The 27618-nt window shown below is 36.1% G+C and overlaps 2 protein-coding genes and 1 long non-coding RNA gene across 4 annotated transcripts; 2 read left to right on the forward strand and 1 right to left on the reverse strand.

Annotated features, from left to right (window-relative positions):
- The first annotated feature begins 571 nt into the window (after window positions 1–571).
- On the forward strand, window positions 572–14485 carry LOC139976335 (phenylalanine--tRNA ligase beta subunit-like). Its single transcript, XM_071985017.1, has 15 exons — window positions 572–768; window positions 1662–1717; window positions 1925–2022; window positions 2351–2480; window positions 3397–3512; window positions 4552–4660; window positions 5000–5150; window positions 5489–5621; window positions 6065–6178; window positions 6983–7092; window positions 7756–7937; window positions 8642–8734; window positions 9599–9781; window positions 12473–12560; window positions 13028–14485. The coding sequence occupies exons 1-15, from the start codon at window positions 711–713 to the stop codon at window positions 13177–13179; spliced, it is 1773 nt and encodes a 590-aa protein (XP_071841118.1). The 5' UTR covers window positions 572–710; the 3' UTR covers window positions 13180–14485.
- Window positions 13608–15867, reverse strand: LOC139976337 (uncharacterized). Of its 2 annotated transcripts, none has more exons than XR_011796091.1 (2): window positions 15745–15867; window positions 13608–14603 (listed from the first exon to the last, which is right to left on the reverse strand). It is a non-coding gene; the product is annotated as an uncharacterized lncRNA (long non-coding RNA). The 2 variants fall into 2 exon arrangements; XR_011796090.1 differs by having other exon boundaries at window positions 13608–14776.
- A 313-nt stretch (window positions 15868–16180) lies between these two features.
- Window positions 16181–26331, forward strand: LOC139976336 (SH3 domain-binding protein 5-like). The gene is made up of 6 exons (XM_071985018.1): window positions 16181–16420; window positions 19560–19622; window positions 21205–21333; window positions 21581–21742; window positions 22765–22938; window positions 25110–26331. The coding sequence occupies exons 1-6, from the start codon at window positions 16349–16351 to the stop codon at window positions 25812–25814; spliced, it is 1305 nt and encodes a 434-aa protein (XP_071841119.1). The 5' UTR covers window positions 16181–16348; the 3' UTR covers window positions 25815–26331.
- The last annotated feature ends 1287 nt before the right edge of the window (window positions 26332–27618 follow it).

Genomic DNA, 27618 nt, shown 5'->3' on the forward strand with positions numbered 1-27618 from the left:
ATTGTCCATATTTGTGTAATTGTACCTTGTATTTTGTTTTGATACTACTTGTAGTGATATTGTTCTACAAGTTTATTAGAATGAGAAATACAAGTTGTGCTATGAATGAAAATATCCCTTGTGTTTTCCTTCTTCCAAGATTTATAAAGTACTGAACTAAAATGTGGCCATCAAATGAAAGTCACCAACAGATATGGTATGGAGATGGTGGGGGAAGAACAAGGGTCACCCAAGAATTAGACTAAAATTTAGAAGGCTGATGTGACTTTAATCAATTCACCGTCCCCTTATTGATTTCTTGCCTTAGGCGGACATTGTTTCAAATGCAAACAAAGATTGTCAGGCCAAAATCTGCAGGAAGGGTGGGGTGGGGGAAGGGGGTTGCGGTCCCATGGCATTTGCATCTTGTCTTGTCTTGTGCAGACCATACATGAGCGAATGGATGAGATGAAAAAAAAAACTTGATAAATAGAGGGCAGCACAGAAGGTATTGCATCATGCTCAAATCAACACGTAAACACATGTGCATCGCATAGAAAAATCGTAGATCCCTAGTCCTTATGGCTGTCATTGATCTACACAATGTAAATTTCGCACTATACACAAACTTGAACGAAAGTACCGCTAACACAGTAACACACGCGAAGGTTCAACGCAATTCGACCGGAATTGTAGATTATCGTTTTTACTGCACTACAGCTTCGTGGAAGATGCCTACTATAGGTGTAAAGCGTGACTTGCTTTTCGAAGCTCTCGGTAGAGTTTACAGTGAGTTAGATTTTCTCATTGGTAGTGTCTTCAGAAAAACAAGACTAGCCCTAATCAAGGCCTACACTGTAGTGTTACTGATAGCCCTGGCCTAACGTTACAATTTACTAGGCCTAGTGCACTTTAGGATCGTACATGCAGCAAGGCTTATCAACATAATGCAACTGACCTTTCACAAAGTTAGACTTACAGTACTGTTCTTATAGTACTAAATAGCTTAACGCAATGGATACATGTGGAAATTCATAAGCTAGTCCACTACAATGTAAACATGTGATGGAGGCTTTTGTAACATTTTGTTATGTTTTGTTATGTGTGCTTCTGAGCTGGCCATATTTACAAACACAGTGAAACACCATCTTTACACTGTGCTACAGCACAAATATGTATTTTACATATAGCATTGAAATTTGACTTTACTCCTTTACTTTTGAAAATTGCCAAAGAGTGCTGTATCCCCCAATCTGATGCACAAATATTACAATAAAGGGTGTGAAGACTCGCGCACAAAGAAACGTCTCATGCTGGTAATCTGACCTAGTTACGAATGAGGTAACAGAAGTGTTAGACACCACCATCGATCCCAGAAAATACACACACAGCTTGCTACCGTCACTAGTGTAACTGGAAAGTCAATACATACAGCCACAGTCAATACCCACAACACAGTCTACATAGCAGCGTGGACATCTCAGCTCTAGATAAAAGATAACAAGGTATCACATTTCATTACTGTCTGCATTTTGTAGCGACAAGAAGAAAACGTCATTTGCAAGCAACGGAAAGTTATCTTTTTCAGAGTGCGGCACGCGGTTTGGGGCGAGTCTTCAATGCCTTTAAGTATGATCAGAGTAGGCCTCTCTCTGATTTCTTCTTCATGTTTCCTTTCTTAGCTGAAGAAGAGTTTGAGGAACTTTGCTTTGACTATGGGCTAGAACTTGATGAAGTGGTAAGTCTGAAGAACATTCTATACTTGAGAGGTGTTTTTGATATCTTTGACTTGGGATAGTTGTTACACGTTATGAAGATGTCTATATTTTTGTTTTGTTGTGCCATAGGTCCTTTAAGCCATCGTGCAAGTACTACACTGTATTACCTACTATTTTAAATCAAGAGAGTACTGCTCGTAATTTATGATTTGTTTTTCTCTTTTTAGACTTCGGAAAAATTGATGCTGGAGAAGGAACAGGGAACAGACAAATCGGATGGAGCTTCAGATGTGGTCATTTTCAAGGTTGAAGTTCCTGCCAACCGGTAATGCTATATCACACGCCTACATTCCATTCGTGATCTAGATAGCCAATGATTAGATTGATACAAAAAATAATTCTTTTCCCAAATTTGAATTTTTATAAGAAATATCAAATCATAAATGAACATGGTCAAAATTTCTGTGACCTTTAGTAGTCTTAGAATATGAATACTAATACTTGGAGAGTAGTTTGTTTTAAGATTTATATGTTTCTTTTCATGGCTTCCTTGATCTATTTATAGTATTTTGATTTTCATCATAGAGTGATCTCAGCTTTGACTTCTCTTCATCTAGTGGTTATACAAATTGCTATGTTTTGATCTTTTCCAGGTATGACCTGCTTTGTCTGGAAGGCTTGGCTAGAGCACTTCTAGTTTTCTTACGGAAGTTAGAGGCTCCTCGTTACACTGCCATCCCACCACCAGGTGGACTCATGCAAAAACTGACCATTCAACCAGCGGTGAGCTCACATTTACCTGAAATGTGTTTTATGTATGTATGTATGTATTTTTGATCCTCCTGCAAGCAGGAACTCGCAAAGAAGCCTCATTGGCTTATCAAAGCCGCAAGCTGACCGAAGTCAGTCTCTTACATTCATGTTTAACGTCCATGATTATAAATTGTCAATTTTCAACAACTCTGTAACTGGACGACATACATTACTCTTGGAGTGACTGGAACCGGGGACCTTATGAATTGAAGGTTCCCACGTTTAACCACTGAGCTAACACTCCTAGTGTTGTAGCACAAATATTGTATGCAGCTTATTCGCTGTTTCTTGTGAAACCTCTTTTGGAGTTGTTTCCAATAAATTTGTTGATACCTTTTGATACCAAAATCCCACATGCAATTCAATGTAGCTTGACTAGTCAAGTTTCATATCAGATGGGAAGTTGAAGGCAGAATTCTGGAATTTTCCACCTAACCTGAAGTGTTTTCAACTGGTATCAGCTGTATTGGTTTCATTATCTCTTAAGTTCACATCCCTTCAGCTCCACTTTTTTATCATGCAAGTCATTAAATATTGCACTGTTTCCTAGAAATGGAGTGATGTAATTCATCTTGCTTTAATTGTGCAATCATCTTGTTTTGAGCCTGACTATTTAAGTATAAAATCAACTGGTAGCTTTATGTACTTTGTGTGACACAGGACAAAATCCTCTTCCAGCTCCTACGTCTCAAGAATAAAAATTAATGACACGACTACTATTATGGCTGATAGTACACATCAGAAGTATGATGCAATAACATAATGAAGAAAACTATTGTCCCCTAGCTCCCCAGGCTATCCATTTACTCCCATCGTTTTGTCATAAGTTACATAATCCTTTAATGTTAAGATGATTTGTTTCTGTACTGCATTCCCATATCATCAGACAGCAGAGGTGAGACCACACGCTGTGGCGGCCATTTTGAGGAATGTTTCGTTCACTCAGGAGAGATATAACAGTTTCATCGAGCTTCAAGATAAACTACATCAAAACATATGCAGGTGAAGCAACGTTATCTTACTTAGATAAGTTTGACCAAACTGAACAGAAATAAAAGAACTAATATGAGATATCATTCTAGATTATAAAACTCAACAGTTTGTTTTGTTTCTTGCAAAGTAGTAAATTAGGTGTACTTTATAAACAGCTGTTTGACTTATAGTTGCTTTTTCAGTTGATCTTGTCGAAATTGTCAGTAGCATTCCATCAAGATCCCATGACAAGGTTATCCACTAGCTTCACTAGTCAAGTGATGGTTCATTTCAAGTAATAAAGCCAAACTCCAATTTTTAGAAATCTTACAGTTTGCTTTTTCCGTGTGATTAGTAACGACATCATTTTTTTGCTCATTAAATTTTGTTTTTCAAAACAAATCTATGAAGGTTGTTTTATTTGATAGGTGTGTGATAATTGCTGACTACATGCATTATAAGGCTTCTTTAAGTATCGTGTGCTAGTTGCATAATAATTTTGTTGACCTTTTGTAGATTCAAATTTCTAATTACATGCTTTTATTAGGATTTGTAAGCCAGATAAGTGCACACTTTGTTGATGTGTTATTTTTTTTTTGTATTCAAATATTTTTAATCTGTGATAAAATCAAAGTACTCTGAAGTAGTCTTTGTTTTTGACTTTCCTGTTTAAAAATTGTCGAAATGCTTCCATTTGAAATTGAAGTACCTGAATTTGTTATTCAGGTGAGTGTCGGCTTTTGTGTTGTGTCTCTTCGGGTGTGGTCAAACTTTCTTAACTACTTTTTAGTTGAAATTCTCAGAAAGTATTGTTTGTTTAGGGGATTGATAATTTGTACTACTGAATTCACCATTTTAAAGTTTCAGTTGAAATGCTCCCAGCCTGAGAAATACCAGCCATTACAACATATGTTTGAAATTTGATTAAAGTTTCAGTTGAAATGCTCCCAGCCAGAGATATACCAGCTGTTACAACATATGTTTGAAATTTGATTAAAGTTTCAGTTGAAATGCTCCCAGCCAGAGAGATACCAGCTGTTACAACATATGTTTGAAATTTGATACACAGGAAGAGGTCATTGGTTGCCATAGGAACTCACGACTTGGACACTCTTCAAGGGCCATTCATATACGATGCTCAGCCTCCAGATGAAATCAAATTTAAACCTCTCAATCAGGTTTGTTAGCTAAACATTAATGTGTCTTTCTTGTTTTGAAAACATGTGAAATTCTGATGCATTGTAATAACAAAACATGCTGTATGCAACTTAAAATGTTGATGACTTTCAAGACAAAAGAGCATTGATCAAGGTTTCCTCCAGAACATTTACAAAGTAGACATTGATAACAGTTCTGTATAAAGCAAATTCATTTTTGTGAGATGTGAAGGCTAATTTATATATTGAATTATGTAAAACAGTTGTGTTTTAAATAGCAGATTCATCATTTCAAAAGCAGGGGAAATATTTGAAAACAAAAGTATTAATTCAATACAAATTTCTCTCTGTATTTTGCAGACCAAAGAGTACACAGCTACAGAGCAGATGACACTTTTCTCAGGAGATAGCCACCTGAAGGCTTACCTTCCAATCATACGAGATAAACCAGTTTATCCAATCATCTATGACAGTAATAACATTGTCCTCTCAATGCCTCCCATTATCAATGGTAAGTTCATTGGATTCTCTAGATAAAGGGACAAGGGAGGGGGAAGGGATAGACCACTGGTGAGTACGTTTGAGGTGAAACCTAAAGAACAGCAGAAGGTTCTTAAAAGAGTAAGAACATCAGGGCCTACATTAAGAAATGTTGTTTTTAATTAACATAGCATGATCAAGCCACTTCATCGCAATTAAACATGATTTAGGACTTTGGATGAAACAAAGCAAAACCTGTTTGATATTCCTTCTTCAACACCACAGTTTACTGCAGAAGGTGATTTTGCACGAAGAATTTGAGCAATAATCAGATGAATGTGCAATATTTTAAATGTGTTTGTTTTACAGGTGATCATAGTAAAATCAAACTTACTACGAAGAATGTCTTTATCGAATGCACAGCCACAGATGTTAACAAAGCTAAGATTGTCTTAGATACACTTGTTACTATGTTCAGCCAGTACTGTGCAGAGCCTTATATGTAAGTACATCAATCTTATCTACTCAATACTAATATCAAATGAGTATGGTCCTTGATAACACGCTATGGATGTACTCTGGCTTCTTACTAGTACCCCCTCCACCAAACAAATGGTTCCTGGCATATGGTCATTAGGTGAAAATTAGCGGTTGAGCCCCCCAACCAAACAAATGGTTTTTAGGGAATACCTCTCCTTGATGCTGGATTGCTCAGTTCATTAAACACAGCATTTATTCTGTAGTCACTAGTCACAATGAAAAATATCCAAAACATTCTTAATATATATATTGTTGCAGGATTCAATGCTACTTTGTTACGTAGATTTAATTATTTTTATACTATCATTAGTCTATATATATATATTTTTTTTGGGGGGGGGGTTGTTTTTGTCTAGAGTGGAGTATGCAGAAGTTGTTTATTTCTTTCTCCTTGTGTTTTACTAGAGTGGAGCAGGTAGAAGTTGTTTATCCTGACGGTAAATCCTTGGTTTATCCAGAGTTGAAGTATTGGCATCAAGAGATTTCTGTAGATCTCATTACCAAACGCATCGGTATTAAGTGAGTAGTAATTACACAAATAAGACATTACAAGACAATGTGAAATGATAGTACCTTTAAGACACGATCATCACAATCATTTTAAATCATTGAATTTGCCCCAAAAATGTGTTATTAAACTGCATTATTTACGGAAAGATGACATGCCTGACAACCTAACGTTACCTTTATTTCACTAAAATTGCACCAGTAATTATGAAATGAGGCATAAATATCAAAGGCTTGCAAATGACAAAATAAATCTTTACCAAATATTTGTGGCACACAAATTGTTCTTCATTGAACATAAATGGCTTTGTTACTCTAATTTAGGAGCAAGCGAAAAGGTTATAACCACATAGATCTCCCAGTTAGATACAGACATCTCCAGAACTTTATTTGTGAATACTGCATAGCTTGGTCAGAATGACAAAGCTTTATAGACCAATGTGAAATTCAGTTTAAAATAAAGTGTAAGATTCTGTTTTGGCTGGATGTCTGTTGATTAAATTAACTTGTAAGTTTCAGGAGTAACCGACAGGCATGATGTGTGGTCGGATCAATAAAACACAATGGAAATGTGAATCACATAATGTCTGACAATCTATAAGTGTTTGACCAGTAAAATACATGTAACAATTTGTTGGATTCTTAGCTATAGCTCTGCTCTTGAGTACAGGAACAGTCAATTAGGCTTTAGAAAGAACTTAATACCACTTCCAACCACCTGCAGATGTCTCATACGTGGTTTGTAAATATTGTACTGCTGCATTGCTGGAGTAAGAACCCAAGATTAAATGATATTGGATTTGGTTTCGTTAACAGAGAGAGTCCTGACTGTGTTGCTGAACTGTTAACCAAGATGTGCCTGACCAGTGAATTAGTCGGAAAGAAGAAGGACCAGGTCAAGGTTGAAATTCCTCCAACTCGTCATGATATCCTTTGCTAATTACTTTAAAATATCGTTCATTTTTAATTTTCATACTGTCTGGAAACTTTGTGAGAAGCTGGTCTTTCCAGTAATTTGCATAAATCGAATGATCGTAGAGCAGTACTCATAATCATAGAGCAATATTTAGAGCAATAGAATAATCATAGAGCAATACTATTTATTTACAAAGCAGACCAGTGTTTTTAATTAGGATGGTTATCATGTTTGAAACAGTTTTCCTTATTGAACTTCCAATTAACTTTAATAGACTTTATTGAACATTATTATATTAACAAATACATTTTGTCTCTGATACTCTATTCCATTGTAATGAAAATAAGGAAATGTTTAAAGGTAAAATACATGTGATATAATTCAACATTCCAGGAAGCTTATTGGACCAGTTCAGGCTGGACTAGAGATAAAGTCCTTACATAGTCTAGTCCAACTGCATCTATGACATAATTTTAATCAGAGGGTGGGGTGGGGTGGGTTGGGGTGGAGTGGCTTGTATGCTTTTGATAAGTTGACTAGTAGCAGTTAAACAAGTAAGGCTTAGGTGGAACACGGTCTTGATATCACATATAAAATGAATATCAACACAATATCTCCATTGTTTCAATTTGCATTCTCTACCAATTATTCCTTTAACATGTTCTATGTTCACATGTCATCCATGCTTGTGATATCATTGAAGATGTAGCTGTTGCCCACGGTTTCAATAACATCACAGAACGCATTCCTCCAGTGACCACCATCGGCAATCAATTCCCTGTCAACAAACTGACTGACTTGCTCAGGTTAGATATAGCAGCAGCTGGGTTTACTGAGGTTCTCACTTTTGCCTTGGTGAGTACACTACTATGGATATACCTCTCACTGACATCTTGCAGGGAAGTGTTTTATATTTGTGTTAAAGGATATTCAAATGTCATACACAGTTTATATATACAGAGACTTAAAGCTGAACCCCTTTGTGTGTAATTTGCTACAATCTTATGGCATACTCCCCAACCATCAAAGGAAAGACCGGAAGTACAAGCTAAGCATTGCAATCATATACATCAGATCATTATTACAAAACAAAAAGGTCATAGAAATTAGCCTTTTTAACAGATTTAACAGCTCAACATCAACATCGTACAAAACAAGAGATAGAATAAAAACTAAAATGCAAATTCCTAGGTATTAGAACATAATCACAAAACAGTTTACAGGTTTGGTAGGTTGATTTCTTATTATTAGAAGTTCAGAGTTATACTTCTCGTTTTTGATTTGTTTATATTAGTAAATCAATAATATCATGCAGTGAAATCAATACAGAAAGTCACTTCAATTGAAAGTCAAAATGTTGAAATGCAAAATGATACTTTTGCAGTTGTTCAATAAAGTTATAATATGGATTAATTTTAGCATGCATGTTTTTGTTTTCTAAATAATTGCATGTTTGCATGTGGATTGTGAAATTAGTTTTGGTTGAATCTAAGTTTCCAATGCACATCTCTGATAAATAACATTGTTATTTTTTCCCCTCCCTCTCTTTGTTTTGCCAGTGTTCAAGAGAGGATGTTTCTGAAAAAGTAAGGCATAAGCTAGCAGATGTACCTGCTGTTCACATTGCCAATCCCAAAACTGCTGAATTCCAGGTAAGCTTTATGAAGTCATTACCAAACGAAAACAACGTCTGAAACTCAGTAAAAATTTATCAATGAATCCTTTGGAAGAATTTAATGTGTGTTTGTGTGCATATCAATGTGTTTGTGCATATCTATGTGTTTGTGTGCATATCTATGTGTTTGTGTGGATATCTATGTGTTTGTGTGCATATCTATGTGTTTGTGTGCATATCTATGTGTTTGTGTGGATATCTATGTGTTTGTGTGGATATCTATGTGTTTGTGTGCATATCTATGTGTTTGTGTACATATCTATGTGTTTGTGTGGATATCTATGTGTTTGTGTGCATATCTATGTGTTTGTGTGGATATCTATGTGTTTGTGTGCATATCTATGTGTTTGTGTGCATATCTATGTGTTTGTGTGGATATCTATGTGTTTGTGTGCATATCTATGTGTTTGTGTGCATATCTATGTGTTTGTGTACATATCTATATGTTTGTGTGCATATCAATGTGTTTGTGCATATCTATGTGTTTGTGTGCATATCTATGTGTTTGTGTACATATCTATATGTTTGTGTGGATATCTATGTGTTTGTGTGCATATCTATGTGTTTGTGTGCATATCTATGTGTTTGTGTGCATATCTATGTGTTTGTGTGCATATCTATGTGTTTGTGTGCATATCTATGTGTTTGTGTGCATATCCATGTGTTTGTGTGGATATCTGAATGTCAATCAGCATGATGGGAGGGTGTTGGGGGAGAGTAGTGTTTTTGTAGCATCTGTTCTGATTAATGAAAGTATTTGACACTCTTAATTATACAGAAATTGCCTTCTTTTCCCTGTTTTATAAAACATTATATTTGTACTACTTTGATTCCTTTGTAGATTGCAAGAACCTCCCTTTTGCCTGGAGTCTTAAAAACCATCAGCTGTAACCGTAAGATGCCTCTACCAATGAAACTATTTGAGATATCAGACATAGTGGTCAAATCAAAGGAAAAAGATGTGGGTGCCCAGAATCACAGACATTTATGTGCTGTACATTACAACAAATCTCCTGGCTTTGAGGTTAGTAGAGTATTTAACAATATTCAAATAGTTGATATGACTATGAATAATTAATATTAATATGAACAATTTATATGAATATATCATATGAATATAGCAGTGTAATAGTTATGGAGATCAAATGTGTATATAATGTAGGTATTTAGGAGCAGAAATTCTGCAGATGCTACGTGGGTTAGGGAAGCCTCGCAAATCTAACCGCCATGTCCGGGCCGGTGGATTTTTCCGCGGCTATAATGAGCACAGCCACAAGCAGATAATGAGTCACACTTGAGTGCACACTCTCTCCAAACCACCCTCCAAGCTATACAGTTACATTCACAGCCGCGGTCAAGTTTTTACTAAGCCGATTTGAACACAATAGTGAGTTGAACAAAACATCATAGCTAAGTCTCAAGGTATTCAAACGTTTCAAAAAGATAGTATGTTTATACGCCGTATTTTATCCTACTGCAGAAGCAAAACTTCTGTGAAAAATAAGTAAGGAAATGTGAATTTACACTGCAGGAATCTAAAATGCTATCTTTCTTATTTTCCCAGTCGGCCAAGTAGGAACAAAAAGTTTCGTTGCCTTTTTGCAAGGACATTAAGTTTCCTGAATTTTTAAGATTTAAAAATCTAAAAAACTGAAATCACAATCTCACTTCTTGTACACGTGCACATAAGCGTGAACCAGAGCCTAACATACGGGAGACTTTAGAATAATCCTACTAAGTTGTATAGAACAGGACCTAAACTACCTACTGTAGCTAGGTGAAAAAAAATCGGTTGACTGTAGGAAATTTTTCGCACTCCAGCGAAGCTGTACTTTTTTTTAGCCAGCTAGATCGTAGACATCATGAGGATTGAACAAATGACGATAATTTCTTGTGAAAGAAATTTAAAATAAATGTGGAAAAAATGCGATTATCCTTTCTCCGTTTTAAGTGTAAATGTTATTCTAGCATTAAAGAAAGTTGAAAGAAATAAAGTTTATCAACTTCATTTACTGACTTTTGAACTTCGTAAAAAAAAACGTCCTTTACTACTCTGAAAATCAGTAGAGAAATTAGCAATTGTGTACGAACAGTAAGTTGGTACACCTTTCAAATTTTACGAAAGATCAAGCAAAATACTTTCGAAAAATTCACGCGAAACTGGCATATCGTGCTAAATGCAATTAATGTCATGTAGCCAAGGCTCTAGTACACCCATTTATGAATAAACCATATGACCACATCTGGCGGGGGGAAAAGAAAGTATTTTCTAGAATTTCCACCCCAAAAAAAAGGAAAAATTAATATCCTACCATAGTTAAGTGTATAGTAAATAGCCTAACCACTTCGCCGGTTATGGATCTCACGTAACAATAAAAAACACAACTAATTGTATTTTGCGAAGTTGACGTTTTCTACAAGGACATGGAAACAATATTTAGCATTCAGTAAATCATGCCAAGTGGCCTAAAACATGGGATTAAAAGGTTTACTTTCATAAAGATAGCCATACTGTAGCTATTGGGGCCTTGATATCGTGCTATGTCCGTATGGTATAGACTCGTGTATCATGGGGAATAGAATGTTTTGTTCATGCGGAGGAGTCGGTTGGCTTGAGGTGTGTTTTACTTACCTTAATGTTACGGGGATATATACTTTTCTTGAACGTCTAAGATAATATTTCGCATAACTTTACCGATCCTTTACTGACTTACCTAATTAATTCTAGAGTGGAGCCAAAATAGTTTACTCCATGAAAAGTTTTTTGGAAACGTGCCAAAAATGTTAACAAACAGGTGTTAAACAGGGGGGGGGTTATGTTTGGCAGTATGCCTACGATGATATTTAAGTAGGGGTAAACACTGCAGTTGTAAACTGATGTACGTATAGTAAAATTTTCACCGAATAGTAACTTATATCTCTAACCACATGGCAGCCTAACACACTAAGTCAATGGGAAAATCAAAACCATCTGTTTATTCGTTGAATTTGTGTCGCAGTTAGCTTCAGAGATCAACGTTATGGTCGATGTTCTCTCTTTAACATACATATGTGGCATAGCTTAACTATTGTTTTGTTTAAATTCTGGTTTGTCAATATGGGTTTTCTGAAGCTCTTGGGGGCATATATTTAATGCAATGGCTGATTCAGTTTTTAATTAATAGTTACGTACCACTCGTTGAACAAGGCTCATAATATATAGGCTGCTTTTATCGAACTTTCGAGTAGCGGAGTTTCACAATTGTTCATAAGAGACCCAAGATATTTTATTTGTGAGGTTTGATAACATGGAAGATTTGCAAGAATTATATAAAGTACTGAATCTCGGACATTTGGTAGTGACGGATTTTAGTGTATAAGTCACTTTGCAACATAAACTACCACTCTATTGACTGTCAAAACCGCAAAAGTTAATCCGGTCACTTGGCCAAGTTTGCTCATTGTTTGTGAAGAATAACCAGCCTTGTGTTGTCAGGACGCTGTGCTCATTACTCCGGCTGGCAACCAGCGTGTGTGCATTCAACCATGGGACCAATATGTACATGCATAATGAGCAAGGAGTGCGAGATTTCCGCCGGCCCGGAACCGGCGGTTAGATTTGCGAGGCTTCCCTTAGTAGTGGTTGTGGTTGGGGAGTGGATGTGAATATGGTTCATTTTAATTTAATGCCTAGACGTAGTATTATATTTAATTTTTGAAATGCTTCATTTTTAAGGTCATACACGGCTTACTGGATAGGATCATGCAACTTCTGGAAGTTCCTTTCTCTAAAGAAGATGGTTATTACCTGAAGGCTTCAGAGAGTGAGTACTGACATTAAAAGAATGTCACTAAATTATGAATATTGAAAAGTCATTAAACGAAAGCATTAACATTAAATCATGGTTATTGAAAGTCATTAAACGAAAGCATTGACATTAAATAATAAGTGGTGAAATGAAAAGATTGAACCTAAATTGTTTAACTAACTGCTATCATCTGCAGTAGTCATTGATTCAGTTTGTATAAAGTTGCCCGATTTGGTTGTGAATCAGAAGCGGTGAATTAGTTGCTTGCCATTATTTCCTTGGGAGACCAAAAGTGGTCAGAAAGATATTGTTGCTGTGTTGAAGTTTCTAATGTTGTTGGGATGCTTTGAATATAGTTGCAGTGTATTTTGTGTTGTGATATTGTTCCTCCTTGGATTTTGAGTTACTCATTTTAAATGAAATAAAAATTCAGTCTGTTCATTGTTTTGTCACTGTTTTCCTTAAAACATTCTCTTTCCTAGATCCTACTTTCTTCTCCGGTCGATGTGCAGAGTTGATTGTTCGTGGCAAATCAATCGGATTCTTTGGAGTAATTCACCCAGAAGTCCTCTCAAAGTTTGAGCTTCCAAACCCATGTGCTGCCCTAGAGATAACCATTGAACCGTTTCTATGAAAAATGAAAACATAACTTAGTGTATGTTATCTTTACACAAGAATGGGAGTACATATTAACAGGTGTATTGATTCATAAAGTGCATGTCTGCAAAGAAACACCATGCCTCCTTTGGCAGTTGATAGCTAGCTGGGATTAAACTTCAGTCATACTATGTATGTAAATTTAGTACTGCAAAATGTTATTATTATTGCAAAATAAAATCATGATATGATCTACTTACATGTCCAGAACTAGATTGAGCCCTGTATTGGTTGGTAGTGTTTACCAGGATGTTGCTATGAGCTATTGTAATTTGTTATGTACTAATCTTTAATCTGAGACAATGGTTATTATTTATGATTAATTAGTCACCAATTTTGGCAGATGAATTCTTTCAGTTACTGGAGTCTTATAAGAGTACGGATGAAACTTTCATTGTAAAGGAAGTTGGTTTATATTTGGTCAATTTCAATTGGTGGAATCATAATTTTGCTGCAAAGCACTAGTTGATCCACATATATATTATGTATAACAAACTAGTAAACTAGTCACAATAATGGACCATGGCCTATCTAGGATAAGGCTGTCCTTTCACCAGGCATACCTACATGTATTTTAAATTTATACAATTATGAGACTTTTTGACCTTAGCAAGGTCCTTTCAATTGTCAGACTGAAAAAGCTTAAAGTTCTGACAATAAAGTAATGCTAGGATTTAACACCAGTAACCTCAGAAGGTCTGACAATGAAGTAATGCCAGGATTCAACACCAGTAACCTCAGAAGGTCTGACAATGAAGTAATGCCACGATTCAACACCAGTAACCTCAGAAGGTATGACAATGAAGTAATGCTAGGATTCAACACCAGTAACCTCAGAAGGTCTGATAATGAAGTAATGCTAGGATTCAACACCAGTAACCTCAGAAGGTCTGACAATGAAGTAATGCTTGGATCTCAACACCAGTAACCTCAGAAGATTTTAACACTGTGTAAACTTGCATCTTCAATAATCGATAAGCAGTCTGTTAGTAGTGTGAGTGAATTGTTTAATCCTTTCCAAAACAGGCATACCTAATATGTAAGAACTAGTAGTGTAAAATTATTTACACATAGCATCTTCAACTCTAATTTAAGGGTATACTCTTAGGAGTTTGTAAACCTGGTAAGTTCCGTATACTTCATTTTACATAAAGGAAAATCAATTAGAAGGCTTAAAGTCTTGCATACTTTGATGCCCATTCAGGGGTCAAGAATATTAGTTTCAAATATGGTTCAAAAATAAGAAGAAGAAAAAAGAGAAAAAGAAAGATAGGTAAACTCTACTTGCAAGTTTCTTGCTTCCTTTGTTCATTTTTATCAACATATGTCTTCTTGTTTGCTTGCTGTGGGCAGAGCAGTTTATGCCTCAGGAGACGTCTCAGTGTGATTCAAGGTGAGAACCTGAAGTCACAAAAAGACTGGTTAACAAATCTTGGTAGATGTGTAAGGGTCTGTTGCACACATGTGTCCAAATATTGATGGTGCTGGTAGTGTTGAGGGTTGCTAGAATGAAGAGAGGGTCACTGTCACTTCTTCCAAGCTAAACAGTTACTGCTAAAGCATCTGTTGACTGACTAAAGAAAAAGTTAATCACCTTCCAAAAACCCGTTATTAAATTGTATGATATTTTGGTGTCATTTGAGTATGGTGGGAAAGTGTCAGGCTTGTGAACCACAAAGTGCTCATATATCCACTGATGAAAGGAAGTTAATGTTGATCATAGTGCCCATGATGTCTATGGGGTTTCAAAAATCTATGCCAAAGGTTATTGGAAATCAAACAGCAATAGTTTATTTTCAAAGCCTGTTGATAGGTTGTGAAAGTAATATATAAGGCAATTGTAAGATGAGAGGAGTTCAGTTTTGTCACAATGTCAACAAATGGCAGTAAGCTCTTTGGTATGTTGTACACCATTGCTGTGAGGCACTTGCTAACTACAAAACTCTGAAGCCCTGCCCTACCCCTCCTCTGCAAGAAAAATCGATGAAAGATATGAAACTACTCTGACAACTTGCACAAGACTGGGTTGGACAACCAACCGAGCCGAAAATAGAGGGAGGGCGGTAAACAATTATATACTGAAAACAGATACCCCCTGCTCCCCCCCCCTCCCCCGAATTTTTTCCCCCAAACAGGTTTGCAATTGTGTGTAAATAGTCACTCATGATTGTCAGAAAAGTTGCGTCATCACCATAAAAACATTAACTTTGAGGTTACCAAAATGTCTTGCAAGATGTACCAGTTCAAAATTAGTTTTTCGTATCTTTTGAACTGGTTTGCCATATTTAGCACACTAGTTTGTTTTAATTGTATGATCTACTATTGTTGTTTGATTGAAGTTTTTTTGTGAAGGCATTAATCAAAAAACCTCGTACAGTGAAAGTTTTGTACAGGGTGCATCAAACATGTGCTGTACGCCTATATGTATTATAACGCTGTACACAGTGCAGTGACGGAAATGTATCATACTGCAGACTTTACTGTGTTGCGTGTATTCATTCAAGACTCGTGAACTCGCGAGGTGAAGTTGATTTTAGCGTACCCATTCCACGAAAGGAATTCCGATTTCAATAGAACGGATCACGGTCCTTGGATAACGTAAACACAATGGAATGTAGCTTATGTATCATAAGTAAGGTCATCCAAGCATTACAAGTAAAATTAGGGCGTTTGAAGGGAAATCCCGTAACTAGACTTAACTAAGTGTCAGTGTGTTATTCAGTGTATGTCTTCGAACTTCCAAGCGATGGTCATGATTGGTGCTGACGTAACGAGCAATCTGATTGGCAGAAAACTCTGCAATTGCAAACCTGTTTCGGAAAAAAATATTCGCCCCGTCCACAAATCTCTGTGCCCATGGTCTGGAACAAAACTAGTACGATTGGCGTTCCATATCTCGGTGCATGGAACGCGACATATGTAATTTGCGTGCAATTCAAGCTTAACTACATATATACACGAGCTCGGCTATAGGCCTACTGAGTAAACCACAGTAGGACTAGGAGGACTGAATCTTCGGTAATTTGTCCAAGGACCACTGAACTATTTTAGTTCAGTGACAAGGCCTGTCGCGTTAAACTGGTTACATATTACCAGATTAGACGCCACTGCCTCCGCTGACAAGGTGGGGGCAAAGAGGAAGGAAAATGTCTTCAAACTCGCGACATGGAAGTCAGGACATGGATGTACTTCCATCTGTCTTAGATAAGCAAATAACGGTCAGTTTAACACACACTAAGCCTAGCCTATGCCTTTTAAGAATCAGTGGCGACTGTCGGTTTAAGCCGTACACTGTGTCAGTAAAACTAACGTTGCCTAACTGAGCCTAGACTAACTTATAATTGTTAGGACTACATATTATTATATAATACTTGAAAGTCTAGCATATGCTACAACCTAGTAGCCTAGTACTAGGATGGTGACTTCGAAGTTCGCCCACTTAAGACTTAAAACACCCCAAAACTAAATCTTCTGGTGTAAATCATTTGAAAATATACTTCATATGGTGGGAGAATTTTGTTATAGTACGATACACGGCCAAACTTTCTTTCCTGCAAACTGTTTTCACGTTGTTTTCCAAGAAGATTCTTCGTGATTGTGGAACTGGTATTTCTTGCTAGAGTATTGCGAATTTCGGCCACGCAACCTACAGTGTGGCGCTGGTAAAAATTGGTGGCGCTGTTGCTCTTTCAGTAATTATAACAGACTTCATAGATCTTCGTCATTTTATTGACAAATATGTAAGTAATTTCTTGCACACGGGTCATTTTGGAGAGAAAATAACTGTAGCTTCGTACTTTTTGGTGAAATTTGGCTCTTCCTGTAGGTTTTCATGGTGAAAATCGTGTATTTCTTAGGGTGCCCGAACTTCGCAGTATGGCGAACTTCGCAATACTGACTATACTACTATTACTAAGTTTCAAGTTTATGTGTGTAGGTCTAACTAAGTCAAGGAGCCACTTCATAATCATAGCCTAAGGTCAATTACAGTACACCGTTATGCATTCATATTACTAGTCCTACTCAACAAGGTGCTAGATGTATGGCCCACAACTAGCCTATAGCCAAGTTACTGTGATATTTTAACAAGTTACCCTGAAGTTTTTTTTGGGACAGGAAATGCATTAAGTCCTGAAGGTAGCAATTCAAGGTCAAATGAAAATATTTGTGCCATGACAAAGAGGCAGTCAACAACATATATTATTAGTATAGCTAGTAGCCTAATAATGATATTTAAAATATCAATAATACATTCATATCAATATATGCAAGTTCATGGTCAGTTCACCTCTGAAGCAAAGTGAAGAAATTAGGTTAGTTGCAACAGAAGAATAAGTGATTTGATTTTCATGTTTTCAAGAATGAAAATAAATGATACAAACTGTTTGACCTTTTGAGTTATGCCTTTTTGCTCACATGGACCTTTATCAGCCTGGATGCCACATTTTAGTTCTAACTGTCCTAAGAAATGGAGAAACCTTTACAACTGTGATTTGTTCATTTGAGCACAGAAAGGTTAATTGTTCATAGTGAATGTTCAGTAACTCAACCACTCTGATTTGGTGTATTAAACTTGAACTTCAAATCTGGTACCTTTCAAAATTATTTTTCTTTGAAAAGGAGGGGGAACCCATCAACTTAGTCCTCTCCCCAGGCCACAACTTGTCCCTCCTTCCATCAGATAACATTAAGAAACCACATGTAGACAGCACAGGGATTTAGTGTTAATTTTAATCTTGTATATTGTGAAATAATTTTAGACAAACAAGGCTTGGTCTGTTCAGTATCAGAAAAGAATATCAGTGAATAACTGCTTTGTTAAATATAAAGTATTTATGTTTAAATATAGTCTTCAATGATGAAAATTACTAGTACACCTGCTGAAAAGTATGTGATGTGTACAGTACATAGTACAGAAGGGCCTAGTTTCTCTAGCCCTTACACATAGACAAGCTGTCACTGTAATGTACTAACAGTTCTACAATACTGGCAGCTCTGCCAGCTATGTACTCTTTGTCCTATTTATTATCAACACGCAAACAACTCAAATTCTTTTTACTACACAAACCACTCAAATGGTACATTAAATGCATAGAGTGGCTTTACAATGTGACACCCTTGATAACAGGTACACACAAGGAGTGTTAACTTCCGCCCAAATATTGTTGTTTAGGGAATACTTTGCAAACAGACAAAGATGCATAGATTTTAATAGTATCACAGAAACTGAGCAGGCAGAAAACCGACACGATTTGTTTGTGTGGAGAACGCAAGGCCCACTTTAAAGTCTAAGGTCTAGGAAAACGGCTAAAAGGAAAACAAGGAAGTGGTTAACTTGTCTACAATGGAAGAAGGAAGCTTCAATTAGAATTCTCAGTTCTTTTACAGATTACTTCACCCATTTCCTGGATTTATACTGTTATCCAACATATATGCGCTTAGGGAAATGTTTCCTTGCTTGGACTTTGTACTGAAGACATAAAAGTGAAAGTATAAATCAATCTCATTCTGGCAGATTCTAATCAAATTATCGTTGAAAGCATCTAGTTGAATGATACAACTAAATCACACTGAAGAATCAGATAAATTATCATAACCTGTGAACTTCAAAAGCACTTTTGATCTCTTAGAAGTACAAAGTACTGTATAGGCTACCATCTTAAATGAGTAATTGTGAATCCATGTTAGTTTCTACAACGAATGGTTCTTGCCATTACTTTCCACCCTAAAACCATGCGTTTCCTCCTTGACAGAAAGAAACATTTTTTGCATTTAGCAAAGTATTCAGTAAATCCAAATGCTGTTATTCATGCATATTAATGAGGTATAAGCCTATTTGTCTTTTAAGTTTATTGCGTTGATTAATTGTGTGGGATGTCTTTGCATCAGTGTCAGTCAGGGCCACTTTATGTCTCAAATTGATTAAGTTGTGTATTACTGAATTGGAAAAAGAAGATTAAATAGTCTAAATAAATAATGCATCATTTTAAATTACAGTTGGTATCCTTCCATCTATTTATTACAGTTTTGTTTTACAGGAATAACATTGTTTTGTCATTCTTAAATTGTGTTACCACCACGCTTAAATGTTTGGAATCTTGTAATCGTAACGTGCACTTTTGCTAAAACTGACATCTTTCTCACAGGTCAACAATTCCTTAACTTTATTTTAAAGGACATCAATAGTGGTTTCAAAGATAAGAAATAGCTCAAACTTATCCAATATATCTGGATATTATGACTATCCAAAGTTTAACAGTTCTTATGAGTTCTTTTTTCTCTCTCTCTTCCTTCAATTTGTATAAAATATATGATAGGTTCATAATCATACCATGTCTATTTTCAATATTATTTTAGGAAGAACTTGAAACTTTGAATAGAGCAGCAGAAGATATTAATACAATGGAGCTGCTTTTGGGGGTGAGTTTCCAGGATGTGATTTCCTTTTACTTTCTTAATATGCTGCTAAGACTGAGCTTACAGTACTATCGACTGATTACATGATAACAGTTTGAGTCATTGCAGTCATGTTTGAATGATATACTGTACGTCTCAGGATTCAGGGACATATATTGTACAGACATTTGTATTACATAGAATTTAGTCTGAATTTAACCTGGTGGATACTGTACTGTACAAAACAGTTTGCATCAGGAGACCTTACATACTTTGATAGCAGTTGAAGTTGTCAATATCTAATATATGTTAAGGAGGAAGTTGACGTTGATTTATTGACTGGTAGAGCTATGTGCTTCCTCATTGTAAATAGGTTGTAGTTCCCCTTAGAAATGTGAGTGTTGGTTGCTCAGATTGTAAATATAGGACTAAGGGTTGTGGTTGATCCCCATGAGATCATATTGACTTAGACCTCTGGGAATCCCTTAAAAAGCAGTCCAGAGGAAGCTACCAGTAGTACATCAAGAATATTTTGTGGTGAATTTGTTGAAAAGAAGACTATAGACAAACAGACAGACAGACAGAAAGACCAGCTAACTTAATGCTTTGATTTAAACAAATATGCATTATGCAGAGGCCCAGTTGGGAAGTCAAAAACACACAATTGTTTTGACTGACTGAATATTTGCTGTTAGAGGTGGTACTGTGGTGATATCATACCCTCTCCTTCAACTCATAAATTGTCAACTGATCTGATTGAATACATTTGGCTTTGGTTTGTTTGCATAATATATATGTAAACACTTCCATTTTTGAGGTAAACAGAATTAAACCATGAATTTGAAACCATCCTTTAGATGTGTTATATCCTGGTTATTTTTAAAACTGGTTTCTCTCAGCTCATATCTTAGGAAATGTTTTAAGCCAGTTGATGTTCAGTTTTCATTTCATATTTGGTTTTGCTTAAATTGTTAATTTTCCTCTTATACAGTCAAATACAGTCATTAGTGGTATTTTATCACATGACATTCTGAGCACCAAAGTTTGAGTATATAATACAGTATTTCGAAGCTCCAGCAAATCTTTTCGTATTAATAAGTTAATTTTGTTTCACTATACTGTAGTAAATAGCAAATTATGATAACCACAAACCGCCTACCAATTATGATAACCACAAACCGCCTACAAATTATAATAATCACAAATCGCCTACAAATTATGATAACCACAACCGCCTACAAATTATAATAACCACAAACTGCTTACAAACTATGTTAACCACAAACCGCCTACAAATGATAATAACCACAAATCGCCTGCAAATTATGATAACCACAACCGCCTACAAATTATAATAACCATAAACCGCCTACAAATTATGATAACTACAAACTTCCTATAAATTCTAAATTGATTAAATACTATGCAGGAAAGGTTTAGTCTGGATATGTAGGAATACAAGTTCTTGTCTCTAATATCAGGTCGGCTTCCAAGCTGATCCAGTTTCCAATGATTACTGTATGTAACTTTAACATCCTCTACTGACCTTTGTGCAGCTTTGAGGCAGTAATTGGAATTGTGACTTTTTCCTTCTCTGTTTGATCAGGAAGCTAGAGTTAAGTTCAGAGCGGCCATGAAGGATGCAACTCGCAAGTTGAATGAACTTGGAGTCAAGTTGGGGAGCAGTGTAGAGAAGTCAAGAGTCTACTATGATGTAAGAGAGAAAGCAAAAGAGGTTAGTTCACCAAACGATAAACAATCTTTAAAAACATATATTTGCTTTAATATTTCTTGTACAGTAGGAACACCGCACATCTTGATAAGTATGGTTTGAGTTACAATCCATTTCTCAAAAATACAAAATACAAAATTCTATAAAACTATTGACTACTCATGAAATCTTTATTTTCTGCATAAATTAAATCACAAAAAAATTGTCAGTTTGTTTCACTTTTATGTAAATTCTACATCAAATTCCAAAGCTTCAACAAGAGACCCAAGCAGCAGCGGTAAAGTTTGAGCGAGCTAACAGTCATCTGGCTACGGCAAAAGAGATGGTGGAATTAGCTGAACAAGAAGCCTTGAAAGAAGGTCTAGTGTTTGATACCAACTGGCAGGAAATGTTGAATCAAGCCACCATGAAAGTAAGTTAAAAAGTTATATGCAGTTCCAAGCCATGATTGAATTCCAGTCTGCATATATGTTTATTATATACATGTTTCTATATAAGTATGAGAAGTTGGAGGCCCTGATATTTTTCCAGGGTATCTTGAGCTGTTAAGTTGAATACCCCGATTGAATACCCCATGGAATACCCCATTGAATACACCATTAAATACCCCATGGAATACACCATTGAATACCCCAATTGAATTCCCCATTGAATACCCCATTGAATACCCCATGGAATACACCAATTGAATACCCCATTGAATACCCCATTGAATACCCCATGGAATACCCCATTGAATACACCAATTGAATACCCCATTGAATACACCAATTGAATACACCATTGAATACCCCAATTGAATTCCCCATTGAATACCCCATTGAATACCCCATGGAATACCCCATGGAATACACCAATTGAATACCCCATTGAATACCCCATTGAATACCCCATGGAATACCCCATGGAATACACCAATTGAATACCCCATTGAATACCCCATGGAATACACCATTGAATACCCTAATTGAATTCCCCATTGAATACCCCATTGAATACCCCATGGAATACCCCATGGAATACACCAATTGAATACCCCATTGAATACCCCATGGAATACCCCATGGAATATCCCAATTGAATACCCCATTGAATACCCCATGGAATACCCCATGGAATACCCAATTGAATACCCCATTGAATACCCTATTGAATAATAAAGATGAATACCCCAATTGCTATTGCTATCTATTTTTCAGATTCCATTTTTACATTGTGTGAGTGTTACAGATTTCTGCATGTTAACTTATATCCAGGACCTAGGCTGACAGCTGTGTGGACATTCTCGCAATACAAAGACTGAGTTTTTAAGTTCTCTACTCCTTCAATAAATAATCTAAAAGCTTCAAATACATTATCACACACCGTAGGTTCACAAAGGCTTCATTTGAAGTACTTTTTAAATGAAGGCCAAACTTGATGATATCATTTCAGGTCAATGAGGCAGAAAAAGACCGACTCGAAAGCGAGGAGATGCACATGGCGACAGCGAGCAGATATGAAGCTGCGGAAAAAGAGGTCAAGAGGTTGCAACGTTCCCTCAAGAGAAATATTAATAAATCAAAACCTTACTTTGAAGCCAATAATGAATTTAAGTTGGTGCTGGAGGTAAGTTTGAAATAAAAGATATAAACATAAACATTAGCAACAGTTAGGATGTGATATGCTATGTTAAGAAATTTTGTAGATAACATCATGTGCATCATATAACATTGACAACCAAAAATTAATGTTGTGTGTGTAATTTCTAGTCAATAAAAAAATGTATGTTATTACATACGATAATATAGGTTTAACATAATAAATATAACTTTAATTACAACCAAACGAAAGATGGGCAGTTAGCAATCTACAGAGTCTTTTAGATAAAAGAACAAGACAGTAAATCTAGTAAATCATAATCAATGAACTGAGTGGGTGGTCTCATGTTTTATGGGATCCATTTAGTCAATTGAAACTGAAACGCAGTTTATATACCAAAGCCATGCATAACAATGATCCCTTACCATGAAAGGAGATATTCAGGAAACGCACAGAAAGTGTAGTTGAACACATGCTTCTACCTGACCATAGATTTTGATATCTGGTGCATCCATGCATATTCAAGTCTGTTATCACTGGAGCCTTGTAATATGCAATCTAATTTACTCCAGTCATGTATGATGATTCTGACACATATCATGCATTTAACGACATGCTAACCCTATTAATAGTTTGCCTAATTGCACCTGATTTTTCATGGATGCTTCTAATCTCTGATTGTCTTCATGACTGATTAGTTTCTGGACAGCAGTTGTCTCACTCTTGGAGCTGATGCGTTATATCCTGTAACCTGCAATTCTAGAAGAAGTTGCTGTCATACCTGGTTCTCTCACCCTTATTGAAAACATTAATATGAAGGAACAGAAAATATTTGAACTTGTTGCCAAAGTACCTTTGAATACTGTAGTTTCCCAAAGTGTATTATACACTTTGTATATAATTTGTAAGGTTCAGGTTAAAACACAACATTATTGTAATCATGTTTCTTGACAAACAAAATGTTCAAATGGTATTTTCTAGTAGGCCAGCATAGGTAGAAAGAGAGCATGCAATGTCTGGCATGTATGAATGTGTTTATCTGACCATTTTAGGCATGTACACTTAAACTGGAGTCTAAGTACACTGTGGTTTAATTTTGTACTTGGTTTGTGCATCCCCCGTACAGAGTGTTTTGGTGCACAAACAACTGCTCAAGGTCAAAACATTGGAAATGGGATAATTTGAAAAGTAATTAGCTTGAACAAACATTAACAAGAGAATGCTATGCTAATTATTTCAATTTGAAAGCAAACAACTACAATATCAAAATTACTCATTGGATTTTGAAGCGTAACTTTATATAGTGTTTCACAGATGGCCAGCTTGTTTAAAAAAGATATTACTATTGGTTTCCATGGAGATTTATTGATCAGCTACACTTGTCTGAGTTAGTGGTCCAGTGATTCTGTTTACTACTTTGGCACCCTCCAGGCACCCTCCAGACACTGGTATTTTGTCAGTTTACCCTGTGTTTGATCCTTATCAGGCAGGCTCGAAGGAATTTGCCTCATTCTGTGTGTGCTTAACACAGTTACAGTGTCACAACATTGATGGTATGGTTTATTTAATATGCGTGGTGTACTTTTGAGTTCAAGGTATTATTTCTCTAATTGTTCTGATGTTATCAGTGTTACCTCTTGTTCTAGTCATAAAAAGAAACTGAATTTCTCACTGGATTTAGTGACATTTATTTAGGCATACATAGAACCTACAGTAGCTGCTTGGCAAGCTGTTACAGTAAAGTACATTTGTACTATAAGGAGCCAAAAAAACATTTTCAGATTTTCTTATCTTCACTTACTCTCCATTTCATGTTACACTGCTCAATTAAACTGTTGATAAAGTTCTGCAGACACTGTCCCAACTCTAAAAGTCTCCAGATATAACATCCATGATACCATGCACTCTGCCAATGTAAGATTGAATAACCTACAATTCCATAATCTCCTAACTTTGCCCCAAATTCAGTTGTAAACATATTCTTGCAACCAATTGATAGTGAAATCAGTAAGTTAACAATATTGTAAAATGATGAGATCCTATATGTTTTTGCTGTTAAACATAAATCAGAAAAAGAATCCTCCCTCTTTGTGACATTCACTGATGGTTTAAGTAAACCTGTCAGTGTGTAACATTTTGTTTGATGTGTTTTACAAGCATGGATTTATTCTCATTTATTTTTGTATCTTTACTAACAGGCTTTGAAATCAAAAGTTGACGTGTTGACCGAGCAAGTAAGTTTAGCCAAGGGTAAATACAAAGCTGCGCTACAAAACCTGGAGATAATAAGCAGTAACATTCACCATCAGAGGCATCAGAGTCCTCCAGAGCAGAGGGAGTCTGGAGTCGGTGCTGAGAGCACTTTTATCGAGAGTAAGGATGGTCCAGACAGCCCTCTCTCCTCACCTCATATTAGCCTCAAGGGTCTAGGCTTCCAGGAAGTTATGGAAGAATGTTGCCCTTTGGAGAAGGATTATGAAGGACAAAACTTACTACTACGCGCCCGTCGCAACCCTTGTAGAAGCATATCGGTACCGTCTGAAGGGGATGAAACTAACAGTGAAATTGATCCCCTCTCAATCATGAGTCGGACTCTCTCAACAGATCACTTGGACAATCTCTCTGACACGTCAAGCTTTGTTTCTATAGAGGCCATCTTAGACCAGGACAGATTGGACACTGACAGCATCCTCTCAGAAGAAGGACTGGAATCACAAAATTTGAAAGGGGGCACAGATGGTAGTGTTCTGGCAAAGAATGGTGAGAAAGATGAATCAGCAACTGAAGTTGAAGATGTGTTCTTAGTGGTTCCTGGAGCAGAATGCCTCACTCCCGTTGACCAACTCCATATAGATGAAACCCTCACCCCTTCGTTAACCCAGGATGAAAAAGTGCTCAACTAAACATCAGAAGGTTGTTAAAGAAGTCTAGTGTGTGCAATGTTATTTTCAGGCAGTAATAGCGATAGAGAAAGTTAGCATTATTTTATGATGAGCATTAAATCATTAATTGTAGTGACACCATAAGTGATGTTATCCACAGAGAGGTTGTTTGTGACATTTCACTTTGTTGTTAATTTCTAATCATCAATAGGGTAGGTTCAATTTCATGCTAGTAAAATGGCTGATTTTCCTTTAAAAGGCAACAAATTCAACAAGCTGCTTGAGTAGCTAATTCTGTTTTCCAAGATAACAGAGTGCCAGTCATGGATGATATTCAACATGCCTTTGATAAATTTGTAATGCATTGTAAAAGTGTTACTTAAGGCCATAATAGTCTTATGTGGCATAGCTTGAATTCAAGAAGGGAAAGACAACCATGTTTGTTAGGATGTTGATATTCCTCAGAAGTTAGAAAACCAAATGTGATTCAGAAAGACCAAATGTGATTCAGAAAGTGAGGTAAGAGAAAACATTTGGGTGGGTGGGGAAGGGGGTAGGGTGGGGGGGGGGCTAGGGAGAGAAGACAGTGGAAGTGGAATTTATCCCTCATATTAGTCTTTGTTTTAGGTGCTGAGTGTCCATCTTGTTAACTTATGTGAGTGGTAACATGGCAGTGTTTATTTTTATTTATTTATTTTGTATCTGGCACTGTCTGGCTATATGTCACAATACCTCATGTTTGTGTTTAATTATCATAGTATGTTAATGATTGGTGATTTAATTTGAGCTTTGTCTCTGTTTATCATTACAGCTATAGTAGAACAATCGTTAATGTTTACTGTAGTGCATCCTCCCACCAATCCCAAATAAGGATATGTTTTCTCAATAGTCTTTGATATATCCAAATAAGGTGCTGCATGTTAGCTTCTACATTTTATCACGATTTATGGTTTTATCCATCCGTTTATTCATCACTATTTTTCAATAATATTGCACCTTGGAAATTTATTGTCAGTTGATTAGCACATTGCACCTTTAATTTATGCAGGTGATTGCATATTATCATCCTATTAGCTGATTAATTTATTAATTTATTTATTATTGAATTCCTTTACTTGACAGTTTTCATATCATTTGGGTGAAGGAAAGAAAAAGTTATTAAATATTTTGTGCTTAGACAGCATATCCTGTTTACTACATAATGGTAGCTCGAGATGAATTGAAACAAACTAATTACCTTTAGATAATGATCAGCTGATGTTATTGTTAATTTATGCATAATGGAACAATATACTCAAGAACAAAATGACATTCGTGAGTTAATGAGACATTAGTATAATAACTGTACTTGTCATATAACTTATGATAACTAAAAATAGCAGTGTCCAGTTTAGGGTTTCTACTTTTCATGTTCGTTTTCTTTAGCTATTTACATCATAAATAAGATGTGATAATGTGACATGAAATGTATTGTTTGGACGGTCAATTTGATCTTAGCTTCATAAAAGAAATGATCCAGTGGAAGAATCACTTCAATATGATAGTTTTATTAGCTGCATCAGAATGAACAAAACATAAAGTGCAACATATCATAGAAAGTGACTGGGACTTTATTTCTTGGGAGGACCCCTCCCTCCTCCCTATTAAACAACGAGAAATCACAGAAAGCCAAATAGAATTGTACCATTTGTGTACTGTTATGTACACTACAGAACACGCTACAATGCTACCTATGTTGGTAACTTCTAGTCTGGACTTTGGACTTTCTTCTCTCCCCAGCACTTCTCCACACACTCCCCTCCTTTGAATCTGTAACAGTTTCCAG

This window comes from Apostichopus japonicus, chromosome 11, assembly GCF_037975245.1.
Source record: "Apostichopus japonicus isolate 1M-3 chromosome 11, ASM3797524v1, whole genome shotgun sequence".
Classification (NCBI taxonomy): Eukaryota; Metazoa; Echinodermata; class Holothuroidea; order Aspidochirotida; family Stichopodidae; genus Apostichopus; species Apostichopus japonicus.

Bases quoted from the DNA above. Each gene is read 5' to 3' on its own strand.
- LOC139976335 (XM_071985017.1), top strand. From the start codon at position 711: ATGCCTACTATAGGTGTAAAGCGTGACTTGCTTTTCGAAGCTCTCGGT. The intron at 5,151-5,488 runs GTAAGTTCATTG...TTTGTTTTACAG, and splicing joins AATGCCTCCCATTATCAATG to GTGATCATAGTAAAATCAAA. The intron at 5,622-6,064 runs GTAAGTACATCA...GTGTTTTACTAG, and splicing joins TACTGTGCAGAGCCTTATAT to AGTGGAGCAGGTAGAAGTTG.
- LOC139976336 (XM_071985018.1), top strand. From the start codon at position 16,349: ATGTCTTCAAACTCGCGACATGGAAGTCAGGACATGGATGTACTTCCA. The intron at 16,421-19,559 runs GTCAGTTTAACA...ATATTATTTTAG, and splicing joins TCTTAGATAAGCAAATAACG to GAAGAACTTGAAACTTTGAA. The intron at 22,939-25,109 runs GTAAGTTTGAAA...CTTTACTAACAG, and splicing joins AATTTAAGTTGGTGCTGGAG to GCTTTGAAATCAAAAGTTGA.